Genomic DNA, 20,719 nt, shown 5'->3' on the forward strand with positions numbered 1-20,719 from the left:
AATTCGTGACGATGTTTATGTGAAGCGAAATGTGAAGCGTGGTTTGGATTGTCTTTGGCTGCTGGTTAAGTCAATATTGTTTGGAGAGAGATAAAACCTGCAGCTTCAGAATCTAGCACAAAAAGGACGTAAACACAAAGCGCCCGCCGACGCTTCAAAATCAGTGAGCTGTCGGCTTTCAGCCCCAACGGCGTGTCCGTGTACATGCTGTCTGATTCGGATGCTTCGGGTCCGTGTTTTGTGTTTACCTCTTTGTGCAGAATCTGTGTACCTGCTCTTATATACTGTTTTAGCTGTTTGGTGGTTGTAGAAATTTTGTAAGGTTTAACCTGAGATTTTGCTGTTTCGGGCAAAATAAATTTATATTTAAAAATTGATTCAGGATTTTAATGAATCGATATCACGTTATTCAAGCCAGAATCAATTTAAATCGATAAATCGATCACGAAAAACTACCCCTAATGCTATGCTCTTTCTGCTTCTTCTGCATTAAAGATTTCTCTACCAGCTCACCTTGATCCCAAATTTCAACAGTAGAGTTTTCTGCATCCTTTTCCAGTCCAGCTTTTGTGAGTGCATGTCATCTATCACAAGAAAACTGGACACACTGCAGAGGGTATGCAAGGTGAGTCAAACTGTGAAGAGCAAAACACAATAACTGCATACCCATGTATGCATGTATGTCCAAATCTTTGAAGTTTGGACAAACATGCTCCAAGTCCATGTATATACCCATAGATTTATATAGTTTAAGAACAGGGCTATTAGATCTGGTTATGAATCATTTGTTTCAGGATAATGAATAATACACATTCATGAAAAGGTGTTTTCATTATTAGCATAAAGTCAGAAATGAGGAAACTTAAACAGAACAACTTTGCGCGTATAAAAAAAGCAGTGCAGCGTAAAAGCCTGAAAAGTGTTTCTTGTTGAAAAAATGCTTTCAAAATTGTGAAAAGTAATAATTCTACCTAATGTATAATCAGTACAGTCACATGATTTCTTCTTTCTGTCTGTTTGATCTCGTTTTACAGGTAATACAGGACAGTGAAACAGTGAAGAAGATTCTAGGTCTGATTCTGGCCTTTGGTAACTTCATGAATGGTGGCAATCGAACCAGAGGCCAAGCTGATGGTTTCAGCCTTGACATCCTGCCCAAACTTAAAGATGTAAAAAGCAGTGTAAGTAACCAGAATGCTGAAAACAAAGTATAATTTTGTCCCTGTATCCTAAAATAAAGAGTCTTGGTCCTGTAGATTGCATCCATGCCTTTTAAATGTAATATATTCACAGTATTCAGCAATGCAGTTTAATAGAAGCTTACTCTAATGTTATGTGTGTAGTCCATTATGAGGTAATAAACTACAACTTACTGAATAAAAGTTAATATTCATTGAGCCGTGTAATCTTGAATTGTTCAGCTCAGCTGACACCTTTGTTTTGCAATTTCTTTGATGAGGAGTTCTTTAATAAATATACCCTTTGACTTTACATTTCATCTCCTAAATCCTGCACTGGGATCCTTTTGTTGCCTTCGATTGAATGCATTTAGGATCTTAACTGTAAAATAACTGGCGCAAATCTAAATGCATGCCTATATCAGCTCCTGTAAAAATGTTGCTCTATTAAGTTTCAACTGGTTATCTTCAGCTTTGAAATATTTAGGGATTCTTTTAAACCCGGGTTTGGAAAAATTAGTACCTCAAGTATAAAACCTACTCAAATAAATAATAAATCTAGATTATTAATTAAAAATGGAATTTTATTTTGTGGAAAAAATTACTGTGATTAAAATGGTAGTTCAACTATGTCTCAGTGATGTTGCCTGTAGAAATACTCCCACAGGTCAAGAGGAATGGGTCTAAACATGGTAGAGGATATTATTCTAAATTAAGCTGGATCAAAATTGAAAAGGAATTAGTAAGCCTGTTTCAATTTTGGGGTGTTCTCTTACATGACACAGTTACTAATAGAGAAGATTTTTTCTTTAACAGTCCTGTTGTACAGATGAGGGTCGTATTGGATACAATAGCTTGAAAGAGGGGCAAGCATAAAATTGGACCTTTGAGTCGTGATGTTTTTGAAATATCTACAACTGATATTTGTAGATATTTGAGATTAAAATGTTAAAAGCCAATTTAAAGTCCCCAGTGAGGGACTTTCTGGATCTTTCTTACATGAAGTATAAGGCAGCTGTGTTTTATAAAATACTTAGCAAATAATTACTTTAATAACCTGAGGATCATTTAACAAACGGACTTAGGCTTTGATATAAAACAGGAGTAGTCTAGAATACTCTCAAATCCTGATAAATTCACAAAAAGCCCAGCAAAAATTTGTATAATTTAAATTAATACATAGGATTTATTTTACCCCTTCTAAATTTTATAGGCGCAGTGTAACAACCAATGACCTATGTTGGAAATCAGGTACAGGAACATATACAAATGCTATTCAAGAATGTAGGCAGATTTAGGTTTTTCAGGGAAAAAAGCTCTACATTGAGATAGGTAAATTGTTATGTTTGAAATAGCAATATCACCAAGGTTATGTTTACTTAGAGACCAATCAGTCTTTCCCACTGCACCCAAATACAGTTTTGTGGCAATGAAAGTGAGGGCAATTTTGGTCACAAGAATGATCCTCAGAGTATGGAAAGACAATTGAAATGGTGTCAAAAAAAAGCAATACAAATATTGACAGGAGTTAATCATGATAATGAGAACTTCAGCAGACTTTTAGGACAGACTTTGTATATTTCTTGGTCTTGGTATATTGGTATATTTCTGTTTCTGTTGTGTCTTTTTTTTCCTGCTCACTCTTTCTATAGCCATGTAGTTATGACCAGTGCATTAATGGAAAATTGTATAATGATGCTGTTTGATTGCCATCTTCACTCCTCTAAATTTATGTGTGTTCTTTCCGCATACAGGACGGCATGAAAAGTCTTCTGTCTTACATTGTTGCATATTACCTCCGACACTTTGATGAGGTAAATTTTCACACATTCTTTCCCTTCTCCTGTCAAGACTGACTGATTTGTGCTGTCAATTCTGACACACGTAGTTGTGGTCAGATGTTCACATAAACTCATCATGGGCATGAACTCTGATGCTTTTAATGATTTTATTGAACTGTTCTTTTTATGGGATGGAATGTTTGACGTTGACAAACAAGAACTGGGTGCACAAGTTTGAATTTATTTTTTATTTTCTCTAATGCGCACGGTCAAAATTATATACACATACCTCCCCCAATATTTGATTTAATTTCATTTAGCAAGTCGTACCTTGACCAGACGTTTGTGAGAGCCAGCAAGCTTCTGATATAATTCTGGATGAATATTTAACCATTTAACCCTTTAACCAAAATTGGTAGTTTATTTAAATTGGTTGGTTTCTTGCCTTGAGACTGGAGAAACTGGGTTTTAGTTGAGATACATGGATTATATTATATCTTCATGTTGAGAGGTAACCTTAAACAAGTAGACATTGATCCTTTTGAGCTTCTCTTTCAAAAGAATCAGAGTAACCAGGAGTGAGTTTCTTGGAGTCGGTCTTAAGAGATATGTGCTTAGTAGAAAGCCAAACCTTTTGACTGGGCAGGTAGTTTGGATCAGGAGTGCAACAACAGTCCACCAGTTGTTTGTTTTGCTCCTTCGTCCATAACAGTGCAGCGTGGGTTGCTGTGATAATGACGAAAATGATGTTGAACAGACAGAACAAAACCTCATGTTCTGTGGTGGTAAACAGTGGTGGCTGACAACCAAGGGATGCCTCAAATGAGAGACCAGTTGCCGGGGATATTATGGAGTTATGAACGTATTCTACCAGGTATGTTATGTGCTCTAGGTGGACTGGTTTAAAGAAGCAACACGACTGAGAGCTGCTTCCAACTCCTGATTTGGCCTTTTGATTTATCGGTTAGTCTGTGGGTGAGAACCAGAAGAGAGGCTTGCCTGGGCACCTAGAATAGAGCAGAACTCCTTCCAAACTCATGATGTAAACCGTGGCTCACAGTTGGAGGCAATGTCCAGAGGCATCACATGAAGACAGAAGACATGGTCCACTAAGAGCTGAGCTGTTTCTGGGGCAGAAGGGAATTTGGAGAGGGCAACAGAATGAGCAGGTTTGAGGTAAACCAGTGTCAAACCCCAGGAGATGTTTACAAGTTGTAGAATGGGTCAGTCCAAAACAGCTTGAAAGTCTGCAGGGTCAGCTTTGATCTGCTCTTTCACAACAATGGAAAGAAACTGTAACACGGAATTTGCAATTCTCACGGTTGACATAAAGCTTACTTTCCAGCAAACACTGCAACACTTGATGGATTTGAGGTTCATGTTCAGACAGTTTGCTGGAAAAAATGAGGAGATCATCCAGACAAACAAAAACACAACAATTCAGGTAGTCATGAATTGTACATTATTAACAAGGACCTGATAAACAGCGGGAGCATTACTGAGACCAAATGGCATGATATGACTTTCAAAACGTCTCAGTTCTGTAATCATCTCTCTCCTCAATGCAAGCAAAGTGGTAAGCATTTTTTAGGTCAAGTTTAGGAAAGATGGTGGCTCCCTACAAAAGTTCAAAATGATAATAGTGATAATGGATATTTGTTTTGATGGTTTTATCATTATGACTTTGGAAGGTGATACACGGCCATAGCATCCCCACTACGTAAAATGAGTGGAGTGACATCTTTAATATGTCACTTTCGAACGTCCAATTTGGCCCACTGAAAGAGTTGTTTTGTAACACCAAGTAACGTCTCTTTTTAAACATCTACTGAATTACTAGTGTGGGCTATTTGTAGCCCAAATGTGGTCAGTGCAGACATCTTTTGATAACTAGAGACACATACAAAGGTGAAATGTATTTCCAGTTCAAACTAGCTGTTGAGCCAAAAACCTACAGGAAAATAACTGGTACAGAAAACATGTTCTCCACCCTTTGGAAACATGGGAAACAGTTATGTGTGAAGGAATCCAAAGTGATCAGTGGACATCTCCAAAACAGCTCAGGCTCTTGACACTTAAACAAAAGTAAACATGCACAGTGGATTTAGAGAAAAAATGTCCCCGGCTCACAGGCAGTTTGCAAAAGGAGTTTTTTGACAAAGACTGTTGAGCATATAGTCCGCACAAATTTGCACAAACTTCACATACAGTGGGGCAAAAAAGTATTTAGTCAGCCACCGATTGTGCAAGTTCCCCCACTTAAAATGATGACAGAGGTCAGTAATTTGCACCAGAGGTACACTTCAACTGTGAGAGACAGAATGTGAAAAAAAAAATCCATGAATCCACATGGTAGGATTTGTAAAGAATTTATTGGTAAATCAGGGTGGAAAATAAGTATTTGGTCAATAACAAAAATACAACTCAATACTTTGTAACATAACCTTTGTTGGCAATAACAGAGGTCAAACGTTTACTATAGGTCTTTACCAGGTTTGCACACACAGTAGCTGGTATTTTGGCCCATTCCTCCATGCAGATCTTCTCGAGAGCAGTGATGTTTTGGGGCTGTCGCCGAGCAACACGGACTTTCAACTCCCGCCACAGATTTTCTATGGGGTTGAGGTCTGGAGACTGGCTAGGCCACTCCAGGACTTTCAAATGCTTCTTACGGAGCCACTCCTTTGTTGCCCGGGCGGTGTGTTTTGGATCATTGTCATGTTGGAAGACCCAGCCTCGTTTCATCTTCAAAGTTCTCACTGATGGAAGGAGGTTTTGGCTCAAAATCTCACGATACATGGCCCCATTCATTCTGTCCTTAACACGGATCAGTCGTCCTGTCCCCTTGGCAGAAAAACAGCCCCATAGCATGATGTTTCCACCCCCATGCTTCACAGTAGGTATGGTGTTCTTGGGATGCAACTCAGTATTCGTCTTCCTCCAAACACGACGAGTTGAGTTTATACCAAAAAGTTCTACTTTGGTTTCATCTGACCACATGACATTCTCCCAATCCTCTGCTGCATCATCCATGTGCTCTCTGGCAAACTTCAGACGGGCCTGGACATGCACTGGCTTCAGCAGCGGAACACGTCTGGCACTGCGGGATTTGATTCCCTGCCGTTGTAGTGTGTTACTGATGGTGACCTTTGTTACTTTGGTCCCAGCTCTCTGCAGGTCATTCACCAGGTCCCCCCGTGTGGTTCTGGGATCTTTGCTCACCGTTCTCATGATCATTTTGACCCCACGGGATGAGATCTTGCGTGGAGCCCCAGATCGAGGGAGATTATCAGTGGTCTTGTATGTCTTCCATTTTCTGATGATTGCTCCCACAGTTGATTTTTTCACACCAAGCTGCTTGCCTATTGTAGATTCACTCTTCCCAGTCTGGTGCAGGTCTACAATACTTTTCCTGGTGTCCTTCGAAAGCTCTTTGGTCTTGGCCATGGCGGAGTTTGGAGTCTGACTGTTTGAGGCTGTGGACAGGTGTCTTTTATACAGATGATGAGTTCAAACAGGTGCCATTCATACAGGTAACGAGTGGGGGACAGAAAAGCTTCTTACAGAAGACGTTACAGGTCTGTGAGAGCCAGAGATTTTCCTTGTTTGAGGTGACCAAATACTTATTTTCCACCCTGATTTACGAATAAATTCTTTACAGATCCTACCATGTGGATTCATGGATTTTTTTTTTCACATTCTGTCTCTCACAGTTGAAGTGTACCTCTGGTGCAAATTACTGACCTCTGTCATCATTTTAGGTGGGGGAACTTGCACAATCGGTGGCTGACTAAATACTTTTTTGCCCCACTGTACTTTCCATTGCAGCTTCTCTCAGCCCAGCTACCGATCACAACCATGCTCACTTTGTCATACAATCATTAGCTCTTCATGATAAAACAGGATACTTGTAAAACTGACCGTATTTAATGCAAATGGTCATTTAAACATATTTAACACATTGTGCTTCATTTAAAAGGAATTTGAAGACTTTTCTAAATACTTTAACCATTATCAGGCATTATTTAACCATTTACATATTAACATGTATTTTAACATTTTTAATATTTCAACATATTTAAACAATTTAATGAATGACAGTTTTAACCTGGTTACAAACATAGAAGTTAAGTAAATAAACCAGTTAAAGAAAAACAGTAAAATGTTGAATTATGACAACAAAAAAATCCAACCCACATGTACTGAATAAATCAATAGGCTAAAACCTAATAATTTTTTTTAAATAAATCTGTATATATATATATATAAAAAAAAACACCCAGCACGCCCCTGCGGGCGGTTTATCCTTCAAGCTCGGGTCCTCTACCAGAGGCCTGGGAGCTTGAGGGTCCTGCGCAGTATCTTAGCTGTTCCCAGGACTGCGCTCTTCTGGACAGAGATCTCCGATGTTGTTCCCGGGATCTGCTGGAGCCACTCGCCTAGCTTGGGAGTCACCGCACCTAGTGCTCCGATTACCACGGGGACCACCGTTACCTTCACCCTCCACATCCTCTCGAGCTCTTCTCTGAGCCCTTGGTATTTCTCCAGCTTCTCGTGTTCCTTCTTCCTGATATTGCTGTCATTCGGAACCGCTACATCGATCACTACGGCCGTCTTCTTCTGTTTGTCCACCACCACTATGTCCGGTTGGTTAGCCACCACCATTTTGTCCGTCTGTATCTGGAAGTCCCACGGGATCTTAGCTCGGTCATTCTCCACCACCCTTGGGGGCATCTCCCATTTTGACCTCGGGACTTCCAGGTTATACTCGGCACAAATGTTCCTGTATACTATGCCGGCCACTTGGTTATGGCGTTCCATGTATGCCTTGCCTGCTAGCATCTTGCATCCTGCTGTTATGTGCTGGATTGTCTCTGGGGCATCTTTACACACACACACACACACACACATATATATATATATATATATATATATATATATATATATACACTATATATATATATATACACTAGTAGCTCAGTGTTCCAACATTCGAAAGAAGGGACTGCTCTCACAGCTAGAGATTGACGAGGTACAACACAAATGCTACGGCAAGGAGGAGTCAGGACGCCAGGTCAGGGGGGAGATATCATCACCCCCACCCGAGATTGGGTACATAGCCCCAAGTGCGATAGGAGAAGGATCGTTGAGTGCGAGAGGAACTGACCTGAAAAGTAGGATCATGGCCAAGCTTGAAACCTGGATCCCCCGTAGCCGGTTACCAAGATTACGTGAAGTACCCTCAGAAGGTCTGCTAGATGATGTTAATGCAGCACTACGGGCAATACCTACAACCACAATTACCGACACTAACAAGCTGATCTACAATACGGCAGCAGTGATCAGTGAGATGCTTGGTTACAAGTTGAACAGCCACAAGGGGCAGTACCCTCCATGGAGAAGGAGGCTAGAGGGCAAGATCAAAGTAGCACGGAGGGAGGTTAGCCAACTAACGGAGTTGCAGAAAGGTGCGACAAATAAGGTGCCTAAGAAATACAGCAAGCTGTCCATACCTGAGGCCTTGGAAACTGCCAAGCAAAGACTCACAGCCTTGGCCAGCCGCTTGAGGAGGTACACCAGAGAGATAGAAGGCAGGAGAATAAACCAGCTGTTCTCCACAGAACCAGCAAAGGTGTACTCTCAGTGGCAAGGGAACAATAAGAGAACAGCACCACCAAGGCTGGAGACGGAGCAATACTGGAAGAGCATATGGGAGAAGGATGCAACCCATAACGGCAATGCTCAGTGGCTAGTGGATCTGAGGGCAGACCACAGCGACCTCCCTGAACAGGGTCCAGTAACCATCACAGTGGCAGATATCCAAGAAAGGGTCTCCAGTATGAAGAGTTGGACAGCACCAGGGCCCGACATGGTTCACGCCTACTGGCTGAAGAAGCTGACTGCACTCCACGAGCGTCTGGCAGCACAAATGAACCAGCTGCTAGTTAACGAGAGACACCCGGAATGGCTAACTGAAGGCCGGACGGTCCTGATCCCCAAGGACCCCAAGAAGGGACCGGTCCCCTCCAACTACCGACCAATAACCTGCCTCAGTACTACATGGAAGCTCCTGTCAGGCATCATATCGGCTAAGATGAACAGGCACATGGGTCAATACATGAGCGGGACACAGAAAGGAATTGGCAAGAATACCAGAGGTGCAAAACACCAGCTACTGGTAGACAGAACAATCAGCCGAGACTGCAAGACCAGACTGACCAACCTGTGCACTACCTGGATTGATTACAAGAAGGCCTATGACTCAATGCCCCACAGCTGGATACTGGAATGCCTAGAATTGTACAAGATCAATGGGACCCTAAGAGCCTTCATCAGGAACTCAATGGGGATGTGGCGTACAACACTAGAGGCCAACTCCAAGCCCATAGCACAAGTTACCATCAAGTGCGGGATCTACCAAGGAGATGCTCTGTCCCCACTGCAGTTCTGCATAGGCCTGAACCCCCTCAGTGAGATCATTAACAAGACTGGCTACGGATACCGACTACGGAACGGAGCAGTTGTCAGCCACCTCCTGTACATGGATGACATCAAGCTGTATGCCAAGAGTGAACGAGACATCGATTCACTGATCCACACTACCAGGCTATACAGCAATGACATTGGAATGTCGTTCGGACTGGAGAAGTGTAGTCGGATGGTAACAAAGAGAGGGAAGGTAGTCAGAACTGAGGGGATTGAACTACCAGAAGGCAACATTGCAGACATAGAGGACAGTTACAAGTACCTGGGGATCCCGCAGGCAAATGGGAACCATGAAGAGGCCGCTAGAAAGGCTGCAACCACCAAGTACCTGCAGAGGGTCAGGCAAGTCCTGAGGAGTCAGCTGAATGGTAAGAACAAGATCCGGGCCATCAACACGTACGCCCTGCCCGTGATCAGGTACCCTGCTGGGGTAATAGGCTGGCCAAAGGAGGAGATAGAAGCCACTGACATAAAGACAAGAAAGCTCCTGACCATGCATGGAGGGTTTCACCCCAAGTCCAGCACCCTGAGGCTGTACGCTAAGTGGAAGGAAGGGGGCCGGGGACTGGTGAGTGTCAGCACCACAGTCCAGGATGAGACAAGGAACATCCAAGAATACATTGGGAAGATGGCCCCAACTGACCGAGTGCTCAGTGAATACCTCAGGCAGCAGAAACCCAAGAAAGAGGAGGGAGTCGAGGAACCATCATGGAAGGACAGGCCCCTGCACGGTATGTACCACCGGCAGATAGAGGAGGTGGCTGATATCCAGAAATCCTACCAGTGGCTGGACAAAGCTGGACTGAAAGACAGCACAGAGGCACTAATCATGGCAGCACAAGAACAAGCTCTGAGTACAAGATCCATAGAGGCTGGGGTCTATCACACCAGGCAAGACCCCAGGTGCAGGCTGTGTAAAGATGCCCCAGAGACAATCCAGCACATAACAGCAGGGTGCAAGATGCTAGCAGGCAAGGCATACATGGAACGCCATAACCAAGTGGCCGGCATAGTGTACAGGAACATCTGTGCCGAGTATAACCTAGAAGTCCCGAGGTCAAAATGGGAGATGCCCCCAAGGGTGGTGGAGAATGACCGAGCTAAGATCCTGTGGGACTTCCAGATACAGACGGACAAAATGGTGGTGGCTAACCAACCGGACATAGTGGTGGTAGACAAACAGAAGAAGACGGCCGTAGTGATCGATGTAGCGGTTCCGAATGACAGCAATATCAGGAAGAAGGAACACGAGAAGCTGGAGAAATACCAAGGGCTCAGAGAAGAGCTCGAGAGGATGTGGAGGGTGAAGGTAACGGTGGTCCCCGTGGTAATCGGAGCACTAGGTGCGGTGACTCCCAAGCTAGGCGAGTGGCTCCAGCAGATCCCGGGAATAACATCGGAGATCTCTGTCCAGAAGAGCGCAGTCCTGGGAACAGCTAAGATACTGCGCAGGACCCTCAAGCTCCCAGGCCTCTGGTAGAGGACCCGAGCTTGAAGGATAAACCGCCCGCAGGGGCGTGCTGGGTGTTTTTTTTTTTTTTTTATATATGTATCATGTTAATAACAACAATGTTGATAAGTTACATTTATTAATCATGTAAATTACCTGCATCTGTCATAGATATCCACATGACATCCAAAAAAAGGACCCGGTCTAAAGTGGAAATGTTGAGCGTCATAGTGACGTCAGAGCTGGGTTATGGTTGGATGTTGAAATTATGGAACTAGTTTGAACATTGTATAGATGTTCAGAATTGATCATGGACAGACGGACCCAATATCGACATCATCTGCACATCTATCTGATGTCCAGTGTTTAGTGGGTCTTGTTATTCTTCCCAATAAAGGAGAACCCTGCATCAAGGGGAGATGAGGATGGTCGAATGATACCAGGCGCTAGGGAGTCAGTGATGTGTTTCTCCATTCCTTGCATTCAGTTTTAGTCAAGATGTAAAGGTGACTAGTGAGAACTGGGAGTACTGGGACTGGGAGCAGATCTGTGGCATAGTCATATGGGTGATGGAAAGAAAAAAAAAGGAGCCAAATCCTTTCTGAAAACTTCAACCACATTGTGATATAACCCTTTTAGGCCAGTTCTCATTTCAGATCATCACACACACCAAGAACAAAAGTTATTATCACAACCTTGTCCTCCCAATGTATCTCCTCTGCCAGTATCCAAAAACAATTGGGACAAATTGGAACAAAAATCAGCTGCTATAATGTGCTTACCTTGGCCAACTGGAGGCAGAACACTACCCTAAATTTGATAATGAATTCATTATAAGAGAGCTTAGTATAGGTCTTTAAAACAGCCTGCGCCCATCTCAGCACACAATTGCATAATAACTCCAGTGAAAAAGCCAACTTGGCACTGTCAGAAGCATGAGTACAACTCATAGTTATCTGAACTATAACAGATAACAACAAAAGGAGTGCCCAATTACAAGTTACAAAAGCTCTAATTCAGAAAAGGATAAGGACCCACGCCTAGAACATAAGGCGTGGTTAGCTCACACAGATGCAATATAAGATTCACATACTGCAGATGCTGGTGTTACAGCAGTTTGGTAGTTGGTAGCTGACAAACATTTTCTGAACATCCTAACTAATTTCCTGAGGGTGATAGTTTGAGTCTTATTCCAGTCCTTGGCAAAATCCGGTCGTTAAGTTGATGACGTGACGAATCCTACTTCCGGGCCTAAAGTAGTCTGCGTTTAATATGGCTTTTGTGTTGTTAACATGTTTAATGTTTTGTATTTTCTTCTACTTAATCTCGAAAAAGCTCCTAAAACAGTCAGTGATCACTGTTGACCTCCCTCGGCTTTTATTACCGCTAATCATTTATTTAAGTTCAGTTTTTAAAACCTTAGGACGTAACTACAGCCCAGCCCATGCAGCTGTATATGAATGACTAACCTCGTATTGTGGATGGATTATCTCAGTTGTTCTCCTGGCTGAAGTTTGGTCCTTTTACAGCATCCTGCCATGCGATTACATTTGTTCCTGACCACCGAGAACACTCACGTTAACTTTTATCGAGTGGAAAAAAGTTAGCTTGTTTATATTATGCTAACATAGCTGTGTCGCTAGCGGTCACGTAGCACATCTTTATATACCAGCTAGCCAAACTTCAGTAACCCTACAAACGTCACTGCTGTTTAGTTTTCTGTCTTCATTTATGTTGCAAATGATAACAGAGCTGTACGTTTGAATTTGTTTCCAAAACCCCGCAGTCAGGACATGCTATATTGTATTTAGATAGAAGCTAGCGAACTAACTTCCTGCTAACTTCTAACTCCGTTAAATGTCATAAATTCAGTTTTCATGGATGCCTGGATGTTAAACTCAATTGTTACACCTGGTAGAGCAGAACGCTGATCATTTTATTAAAGATGAAAGACTTTAGACAGTTTTTCAACTCTTACTACTGCCATAGTGATCGTTTGATATATGGACCTGCAGCAGAGTTTAGGCCCAGACACGGCTAGTAACGTCAGACTTAACGACCGGATAGTGACATTCATATAACTTACATATGACTGTTTGATAATCTTGGACTCTGCAGTTGTTTAAACAAACCTCCAAGAGACCTAACTAACTTAAATCTACAGTTCTGCTTCTTAGAGCTTTGATAAATTCATTGAGTCATTTGAAAACCTTCAGTACCACAGTATGCTTCAGTATATACAGTTCTATTGAAATAGTTTTAAAAAGCCCCAAATTACTATGACATTTGTGCCTGTGATGAGTAGGGATGGGTATCGTTTAGGTTTAATCCGATACCGGTGCCAAACCGGTACTTTTGAAACGCTGCCGGTGCTTAAACGGTGCTAAAACTGGTGCTTAAAGAATGGAGAGCACAAACTTTGTCCAAAAACCTCTTATGTTTTTATTTTTAGCAGTCTCTTTTTGGATGGAGATCTCTGACTATAAATTTTGTCACTGCCCTATGAATTTCGTCCACTCTTTATTTGGTCATTTTAGCCTTTTTGGTCAAGGTGAAGGGAGTATCTGCCATCAAACAAGAAGACAGCCGCATGTAACTACGATGGTGTAGTTATGCTGCTGCTGCCATCATCATCTATCATCATTTCTGCTACACTAGCAGGGCTAGGGGCCAGGACTCTCCCCTTCGGGTATTGGGGGATGTTGCTAACTCCGGGTCCGATAACAGGCATCACACCCGCAGTAGATGTGCTGGGTGTGAGGTTTTTCAGCAAGCTATCAAATAAGGTGCATTTTTCGGCTTTTAAAAAAACGCTATGCGTTGCCAGGTGTTTCATCAGATTCGAGGTATTACCTCCTTTGCACATTATCACCTTAAAAGCACTTGTTGCAGGCTGCTGAGTTTGCATCTTTTGCTGTGAAGTACAGCCAAACCTTTGACCGCTTCGCCTTGGGCATTTTTAATCTGTAGCTCTGCTCTAAAAGAACATACGTACCTGGGCCCGTCTACTATCCTTGGAAAGGTAAAATGATTGGCTACAATCCAAAGTGTATGACATCTCAGGGGGGAAAAAAAGCACCGAAATAAAGCACCGAGATGCGCGCTGCTTTTCTAGTTACTACCGCCATAATGGCACCGGATATCAGTACCCATCCCTAGTGATGACAGTGATTTACATTTCTGGTGTGTCATTTGTTGCAGAAAAGCAAAGTCATTTCACTCTCTGATACATGTAATTGTTTAATGCAAAAATTTTAGGAGCTATGATCTCAGAATCATACTTAATTGACCATATAAGAAAAAATAATTTCCCTCTCGCCCCTGCGGGTGGTCTATCCTTCAAGCTCGGTCCTCCACCAGATGCCTGGGAGCTTGAGGTTCCTGCGCAGTATCTTAGCTGTTCCCAGGACTGCGCTTTTCTGGAGAGAGATCTCCAATGTTGTCCCTGGGATCTGCTGGAGCAACTCGCCTAGCTTGGGAGTCACCGCACCTAGTGCTCCAATTACCACTGGGACCACTGTTGCCTTCACCCTCCATATTTTCTCTTGCTCTTCTCTGAGCCCTTGGTATTTCTCAGGCTTCTCATGTTCCTTCTTCCTGATGTTGCTGTCATTGGGAACCGCTACATCTATCACTACGGCCGACTTCTTCTGTTTGTCTACCACCATTATGTCCGGTTGGTTAGCCACCTACAATTTTGTCCGTCTGTATCTGGAAGTCCCAAAGAATCTTAGCTCGGTCATTTTGACCTCAGGACTTCCAGGCCATATTCGGCACACGTTTCTGTATACTTTCCTGGCCACTTGGTTATGGTGTTCCATGTATGCCCTGCTAGCTAGCATCTTACACCCTGCAGTTATGTGCTGAATTGTCTCAGGGGCATCTTTACACAGTCTGCACCTGGGGTCTTGCCTGGTGTGATAGACCCCAGCCTCTATGTGCTCAGAGCTTGTTTCTGTGCTGTCATGATTAGTGCCTCTGTGCTGTCTTTCAGTCCAGCTTTGTCCAGCCACTGGTAGGATTTCTGGATGTCAGCCACTTCCTCTTTCTGCCGGTAGTAAATACTGTCCAGAGGGCTGTCCTTCATTGATGGTCCCTCCTCTTCCTCCTCTTTCTTGGGTTTCTGCTGCTTGAGGTATTCACTGAGCACTCGGTCAGTTGGGGCCATCTTCCTGATGTATTCTTGGATGTTCCTTGTCTCATCCTGGACCGTGGTGCTGACACTCACCAATCCTCAGCCTCCTTCCTTCCGCTTAGTGTACAGCCTCAGGCTGCTGGACTTGGGGTGAAACCCTCCATGCATAGTCAGGAGCTTCCTCGTCTTGATGTCAGTGGCTTCTATCTCCTCCTTTGACCAGCTTATTACCCCAGCAGGGTACCTGATCACGGGCAGGGTGTAGGTGTTGATAGCCCGGATCTTGTTCTTACCATTCAGCTGACTCCTCAGGACTTGCCTGACCCTCTGCAGGTGGTGGTTGCAGCTGTCCTAGCAGCCTCTTCATGGTTCCTATTTGCCTGTGGGATCGCCAGGTACTTTTAGCTGTCCTCTATGTCTGCAGTGTTGCCGTCGGGGAGTTTGATCCCCTCAGTTCTGACCACCTTCCCTCTCTTTTTTTATCATCCGACCACACTTTTCTTGTCCGAACGACATTCTGATGTCATTGCTGTATATCTTGGTGGTGTGGATCAAGGAATCAATGTCTCATTCACTCTTGGCATACAGTTTGATGTTATCCATGTACAGGAGGGGCTTACAACTGCTCCATTCTGTCATCGATATCCGTAGCCAGCCTTGTCAATGATCTCACTGAGGGGTTCGGGCCTATGCAGAACTGCAGTGGGGACAGAGCATCTCCTTGGCAGATCCCTCACTTGATGGTGACTTGTGCTATGGGCTTGAAGTTGGCCTCTAGTGTTGTCCCCCACATCCCCATTGAGTTCCTGATGAAGGCTCTTAGGGTCCTGTTGATCTTGTATAGGTCTAGGCGTTCCAGGATCCATGTGTGGGGCATTGAGTCATAGGCCTTCTTGTAATCAATCCAGGTAGTGCACAGGTTGGTCAGTCTGGTCCTGCAGTCTCGGCTGACTGCTTGGTCTACCAGTAGCTGGTGTTGTGCGCCTCTGGTATTCTTGCCCATCCCTTTCTGTGCCCCACTCATGTATTGACCCATGTGCCTGTTCATCTTAGCCGCTATGATGCCTGACAGAAGCTTCCACTTGGTGTTGAGGCTGGTTATTGGCTGGTAGTTGGATGGGACCGGCCCCTTCTGGGGGTACTTGAGGATCGGGATTGTCCGACCTTCGGTTAGCCATTCCGGGTGTCTCTCGTCAACTAGCAGCTGGTTCATTTGTGCTGCCAGACGCTCATGGAGTGCAGTCAGCTTCTTCAGCCAGTAGGCGTGAATCATTTCGGGGCCTGGTGCTGTCCAACTCTTCATACTGCAGACCCTTTCTTGGATGTCTGCCAATGTGATTGTTACCGGACCCTGTTCAGGGAGGTTGCTGTGGTCTGCTCTTAGATCCACTAGCCACTGAGCATTGCCCTTATGGGTTGCGTCCTTCTCCCATATGCTCTTCCAGTATTGTTCTGTCTCCAGCCTTGGTGGTGCTGTTCTCATATTGTTCCCCTGCCACTGATAGCTGGTTCTGTGGAGAACAGCTGGTTTATTCTCCTGCCTTTGATCTCTCTGGTGTTCCTCTTGAAGCGGCTGGCCAAGGCTGTGAGTCTTTGCTTGGCAGTTTCCAAGACCTCAGGTATGGACAGCTTGCTGTACTTCTTAGGCACCTTCTTTGTTGCACCTTTTTGCAGCTCTGATAGTTGGCTAGCCTCCCTGCATGCTACCTTAATCTTGGCCTCTAGTCTCCTTCTCTATGGAGGGTACTACTCTTTGTGGCTGTTCAGTTTGTAGCCAAGCATCTCAGTGATCACTGCTGCCATGGTGTAGATCAGCTTGCTAGTCCCGGGAATGGTGGCAGTCTTGGTAGCCAGCTACGGAGGATCCAGGTTTCAAGCTTTACCATGATCCTATCTCTCAGGTCAGTTCCTCTTGCACTCAATGATCCTTCTTCTATTGCACTTGGGGCTTGGTACCCAATCTCAGGTGGGGGTGATGATATCTCCCCCTTGACCTGGCGTCCTGGCAAGCTTGAAGGATAGATTGCCCGCAGGGGAATTTCTCTCTCTCTCTCTCTCTCTCTCTCTCTCTCTCTCTCTCTCTCTATCTATCTATCTATCTATCTATCTATCTATCTATCTATCTATCTATCTATCATTGCATTGCTAACATCTAGCATGCTGGGGATGGTTATTCCAACAGTAGGATATCTATGATTCATTTGAACAATTGTATTGTGCCCTAATTGGTTTGTCCATTTCCAGGATGCTGGCAGGGAGACATGTGTGTATCCTCTCCCTGAGCCCCATGACCTGTTTCAGGCTTCGCAGCTGAAATTTGAAGATTTTCAGAAAGATCTGGCACGACTCAGGAAGGATCTGAGAGGTAACACATGTAGCTGCATTTCAATCAGATTAAAGGACATACATTTACTGTATAAGCATTCATTTCCTGGAAACTGACCAATACCCATTACCTGACTACCTCTCATCATTCAAAGGTGAAAATGATGATTTGCAAGTTTTTGAGTCCATTTAAAAATCAAACTAAAACCATTTGGGGGCATTATAGTGGTTTAACATGATTCATACTTCCATGCGTGCATGAAATATATTGATAAAGCTGAAATGGTTCATTCAATGGTTGACTGTTTTCATTTTCTCAGCATGCATATCAGAAGTAGAAAAAGTGTGTAAGATTTCAGATGAGGAGAACTTGGAACCTTTCAAAGAAAAGATGGATGATTTCCTCAAACAAGGTAAATTATGTAACCCCCATACATACATACATACATACACACATACATACATAGATGCATACATGCATACATACACTTATTGACATGATATCACCATGCAGTTGCTGTAGATTTGCAGGTTGCACATCCGTGGTGTAAATATTGTGTTCCTGTCAAGCAGGTGCTATATTGGATGGTAGTACAGTCTGAAAGTATGGTATTGTAGTGTCTTTACAGTACAACATAAAGCATAAGCACACGTAAAGCAAGTATCCCCTCGGCTTGCTGCCTGTACTTTGGGGTTTCTTCCGGTGGATGAGAGGGTTTGTTCCCTGTGCGAGGGTCGGGGAAGGGGTCCTGACTGTCATCTGCGCTTATGCGCTAAACAACGGTTTAGAGTACCCAGCCTTCTAGGAGTCCGTGGGAGGGAGACTGGGGACAGTCTCCCTCAGAACATGGTCCAAATGGACCATGTTCAGCATCTCCATTGCCAAAGCCAAAGGTGGTTGGTGCCTGTTGTTGTGGTAACCTCCCTTGTGGTGGTGCCCATCTTTAAGAAGATGGACCAGAGGGAGTGGGGCATCACACTCCTCAGCCTCCCTGGGAAAGTCTATGCCAGGAAGAAGAGTCTGTCTGTTGGTGGAACCTCGGATACAAGAGGTACAATGTAGTTTTCGTCTTGGTTATGCAACACTGGATCAGCTCTTTATCCTCTCGAGAATACTTGACGGTGCATGGGAGTTTGTTTTTTTGTGTACTTTGGAGAAGGCATTCGACCGTGTGCTGTGGGAGGTGGTTCCTGTGGGAGGTATGGGTTGTCTGGCCCATTGCTACAAGGCGTTCAATCATTATACAACCATTGCAGAAGCTTGCTCTGCATAGCTGGAAATAATTCTGACTCGTTTCCAGTGGGTGATGGACTCCAGCAGGGCTGCCCTTTGTCACTGATTCTGTTTGTAATTTTCATGGACAGAATTTCTAGGTGTAGCCAAGTGGAGGAAGGCTTTCACTCAGAATGTCTTCTCTGCTTTTTGCAGATGATGTGGTTCTGTTGGCTTCATTGGGTGATGGCCTCCAGCTCGCACTGGAACCGTTCGTAGCTGAGTGTGAAGCAGTTGGAATGAGAATCAACCCCTCCAAATCTGAGGTCATGGTCCTCAGCTGGAAAAGGGTGGAGCGCCCACTCTGGGTGAGGGACAAGTTCCTGTCCCAAGTGGAGGAGCTTAAATTTCTTAGACGGATTGGTGGATTTGGTGCTGCAGTGATGTGGACACTGTACTGGTCCATCATGGTGAAGAGAGAGCTGAGTGTAAAAGTGAAGCTATTGATTCACCAGTCGATTTATGCCCCTACCCTCACCTACGGTCACGAGCTGTGGGTAGTGACCAAAAGAATGAAATCATGGATACAAGCGGCAGAAATGGGCTTCCTTTAAAGCAGGGGTGTCAAACTTAAATACACAGTGGGCCAAAATTCAAAACTGGATGAAAGTCGCAGGCTAACATTAATATTCATTGAAAAAAAACTCTTCCTCCAAATATAACAAGGAATCTTTTCTTATGGACTCAAACAAGTTTTGCTGAAAAACTGAATATGGAACAAGCAAAGCTTAATACTAAACAATATATATAACTTATATAAACGTATATATAATTTAATATTGCACACATGCAAAATCAAAATTCCAATTAAATAACACATCAGTGGAATTAATTTCTTAATTAAATTTGTATTTGCAGCCTTCTGAATTAAATTTTATCATTTTATCATTTATCAAATTTTCATCATATTCTCCCACCTGTCCAGAAAGCTCCTGTTTTCTGCCTTTCTTTTTGCCATTTTGGGATAGGTAGCATGGCAGTATTTGCATGGTTGCTATGACTATGGTTAACAGAGGAGAGGGTGCTAATGGGTCCTGTCATGACTGACGTGCCAAAACACCAACAGAGCATTCTGGGAATTGTAGTATTAGCAGTACATGCACTGTATAATACTGGCAGGGCAGCTCTAATGGTAATTTTGTATGGCTTCGCGGGCCAAATGTAATTAGGCGGGTGGTAGGGTGGTTCGGGCATTTGACAAGGATGCCTCCTGGGCACCTCTTGGGTAAGGTTTTCCAGACGTGTACCACCAGGAGGAGGCCCTGGGGCAGACCCAGGACACGCTGAAGGGATTATATCTCTCGGCAGGCATGAGAAGGCCTTGGTGTTCCCCCGGACAATTTAGAGGAGGTGACTGGGGAGAGGGAGGTCTGGGCTTCTTTGCTTAGGATGCTGCTTCTGCAAAGTGGCCCCAGATAAGCAGAAGAAGATGGATAGATGGAACTGATTGTTATTGTACATGAATAAAATTGAAATGAAAATTGACTTATCAGACCAGGCAGCATTTTTCCAATCAACTGTTGTCCAACTTTGGTGAGTTCATGTGATTTGTTGCCTTAATTTCCTGTTTTTTAACTTTTTAACTTAAAAAGGTAATCTTGATTGTGTCTATATACCATGTGATTCACTGATTTGTTTGCACGAATGAGCAACTGAACAGATGTACCTAACAAACTGCATGGTGAGTGTATCTAGTGAGTGGGATAAGATGCCTCAAATCACCCTTTCTAATGTGTTTTCAGTAATTTTCTTGTGCTATAAGTATGATTTCTTGTGTTTTTGGAGAAAGAAGTCCTACCATCAATTAATGCTTTAATTTTAAACGACCCTTTAAGATTAAAGCATCAGCCTAAGCCTAAGGTGACCCTTAGGCTTAGGCTGATGGGGGCATCCCACAATGCACTGACTAGTTTTTCATTCACTGTGTGGTTACACACCACTCTGCACTTAATCATTAGTTGTTGTTATCAATCTTTGGCTCTGTTACGCAGTGTGTCTTTTATCCTGTCTTGCTCCCATCACCCCAACTGGTTGAGGCAGATGGCTGCCCCTACCTGAGCCTGGTTCAGCTGGAGGTGTCTTCCTGTTAAA

General features: G+C 43.7%; 1 protein-coding gene across 2 annotated transcripts in view; it reads left to right on the forward strand.

Moving 5' to 3' along the window:
- fmn2b (formin 2b) overlaps positions 1-20,719 on the forward strand; it is a 62,422-nt gene that overhangs the window by 29,280 nt on the left and 12,423 nt on the right. For both annotated transcript variants that reach the window (XR_013099764.1, XM_004570385.3), the window contains exons 11-15: positions 496-625; positions 1,035-1,181; positions 2,933-2,992; positions 17,275-17,395; positions 17,676-17,768. Coding sequence is in view for 1 of the 2 variants with exons in the window: in XM_004570385.3 (XP_004570442.2) it covers positions 496-625; positions 1,035-1,181; positions 2,933-2,992; positions 17,275-17,395; positions 17,676-17,768 (551 nt within the window). In the remaining variant the exon portion in view is untranslated. The remainder of the gene's footprint in view (positions 1-495; positions 626-1,034; positions 1,182-2,932; positions 2,993-17,274; positions 17,396-17,675; positions 17,769-20,719) is intronic.

Source organism: Maylandia zebra, linkage group LG8 (genome assembly GCF_041146795.1).
Source record: "Maylandia zebra isolate NMK-2024a linkage group LG8, Mzebra_GT3a, whole genome shotgun sequence".
NCBI classification, from domain to species: domain Eukaryota; kingdom Metazoa; phylum Chordata; class Actinopteri; order Cichliformes; family Cichlidae; genus Maylandia; species Maylandia zebra.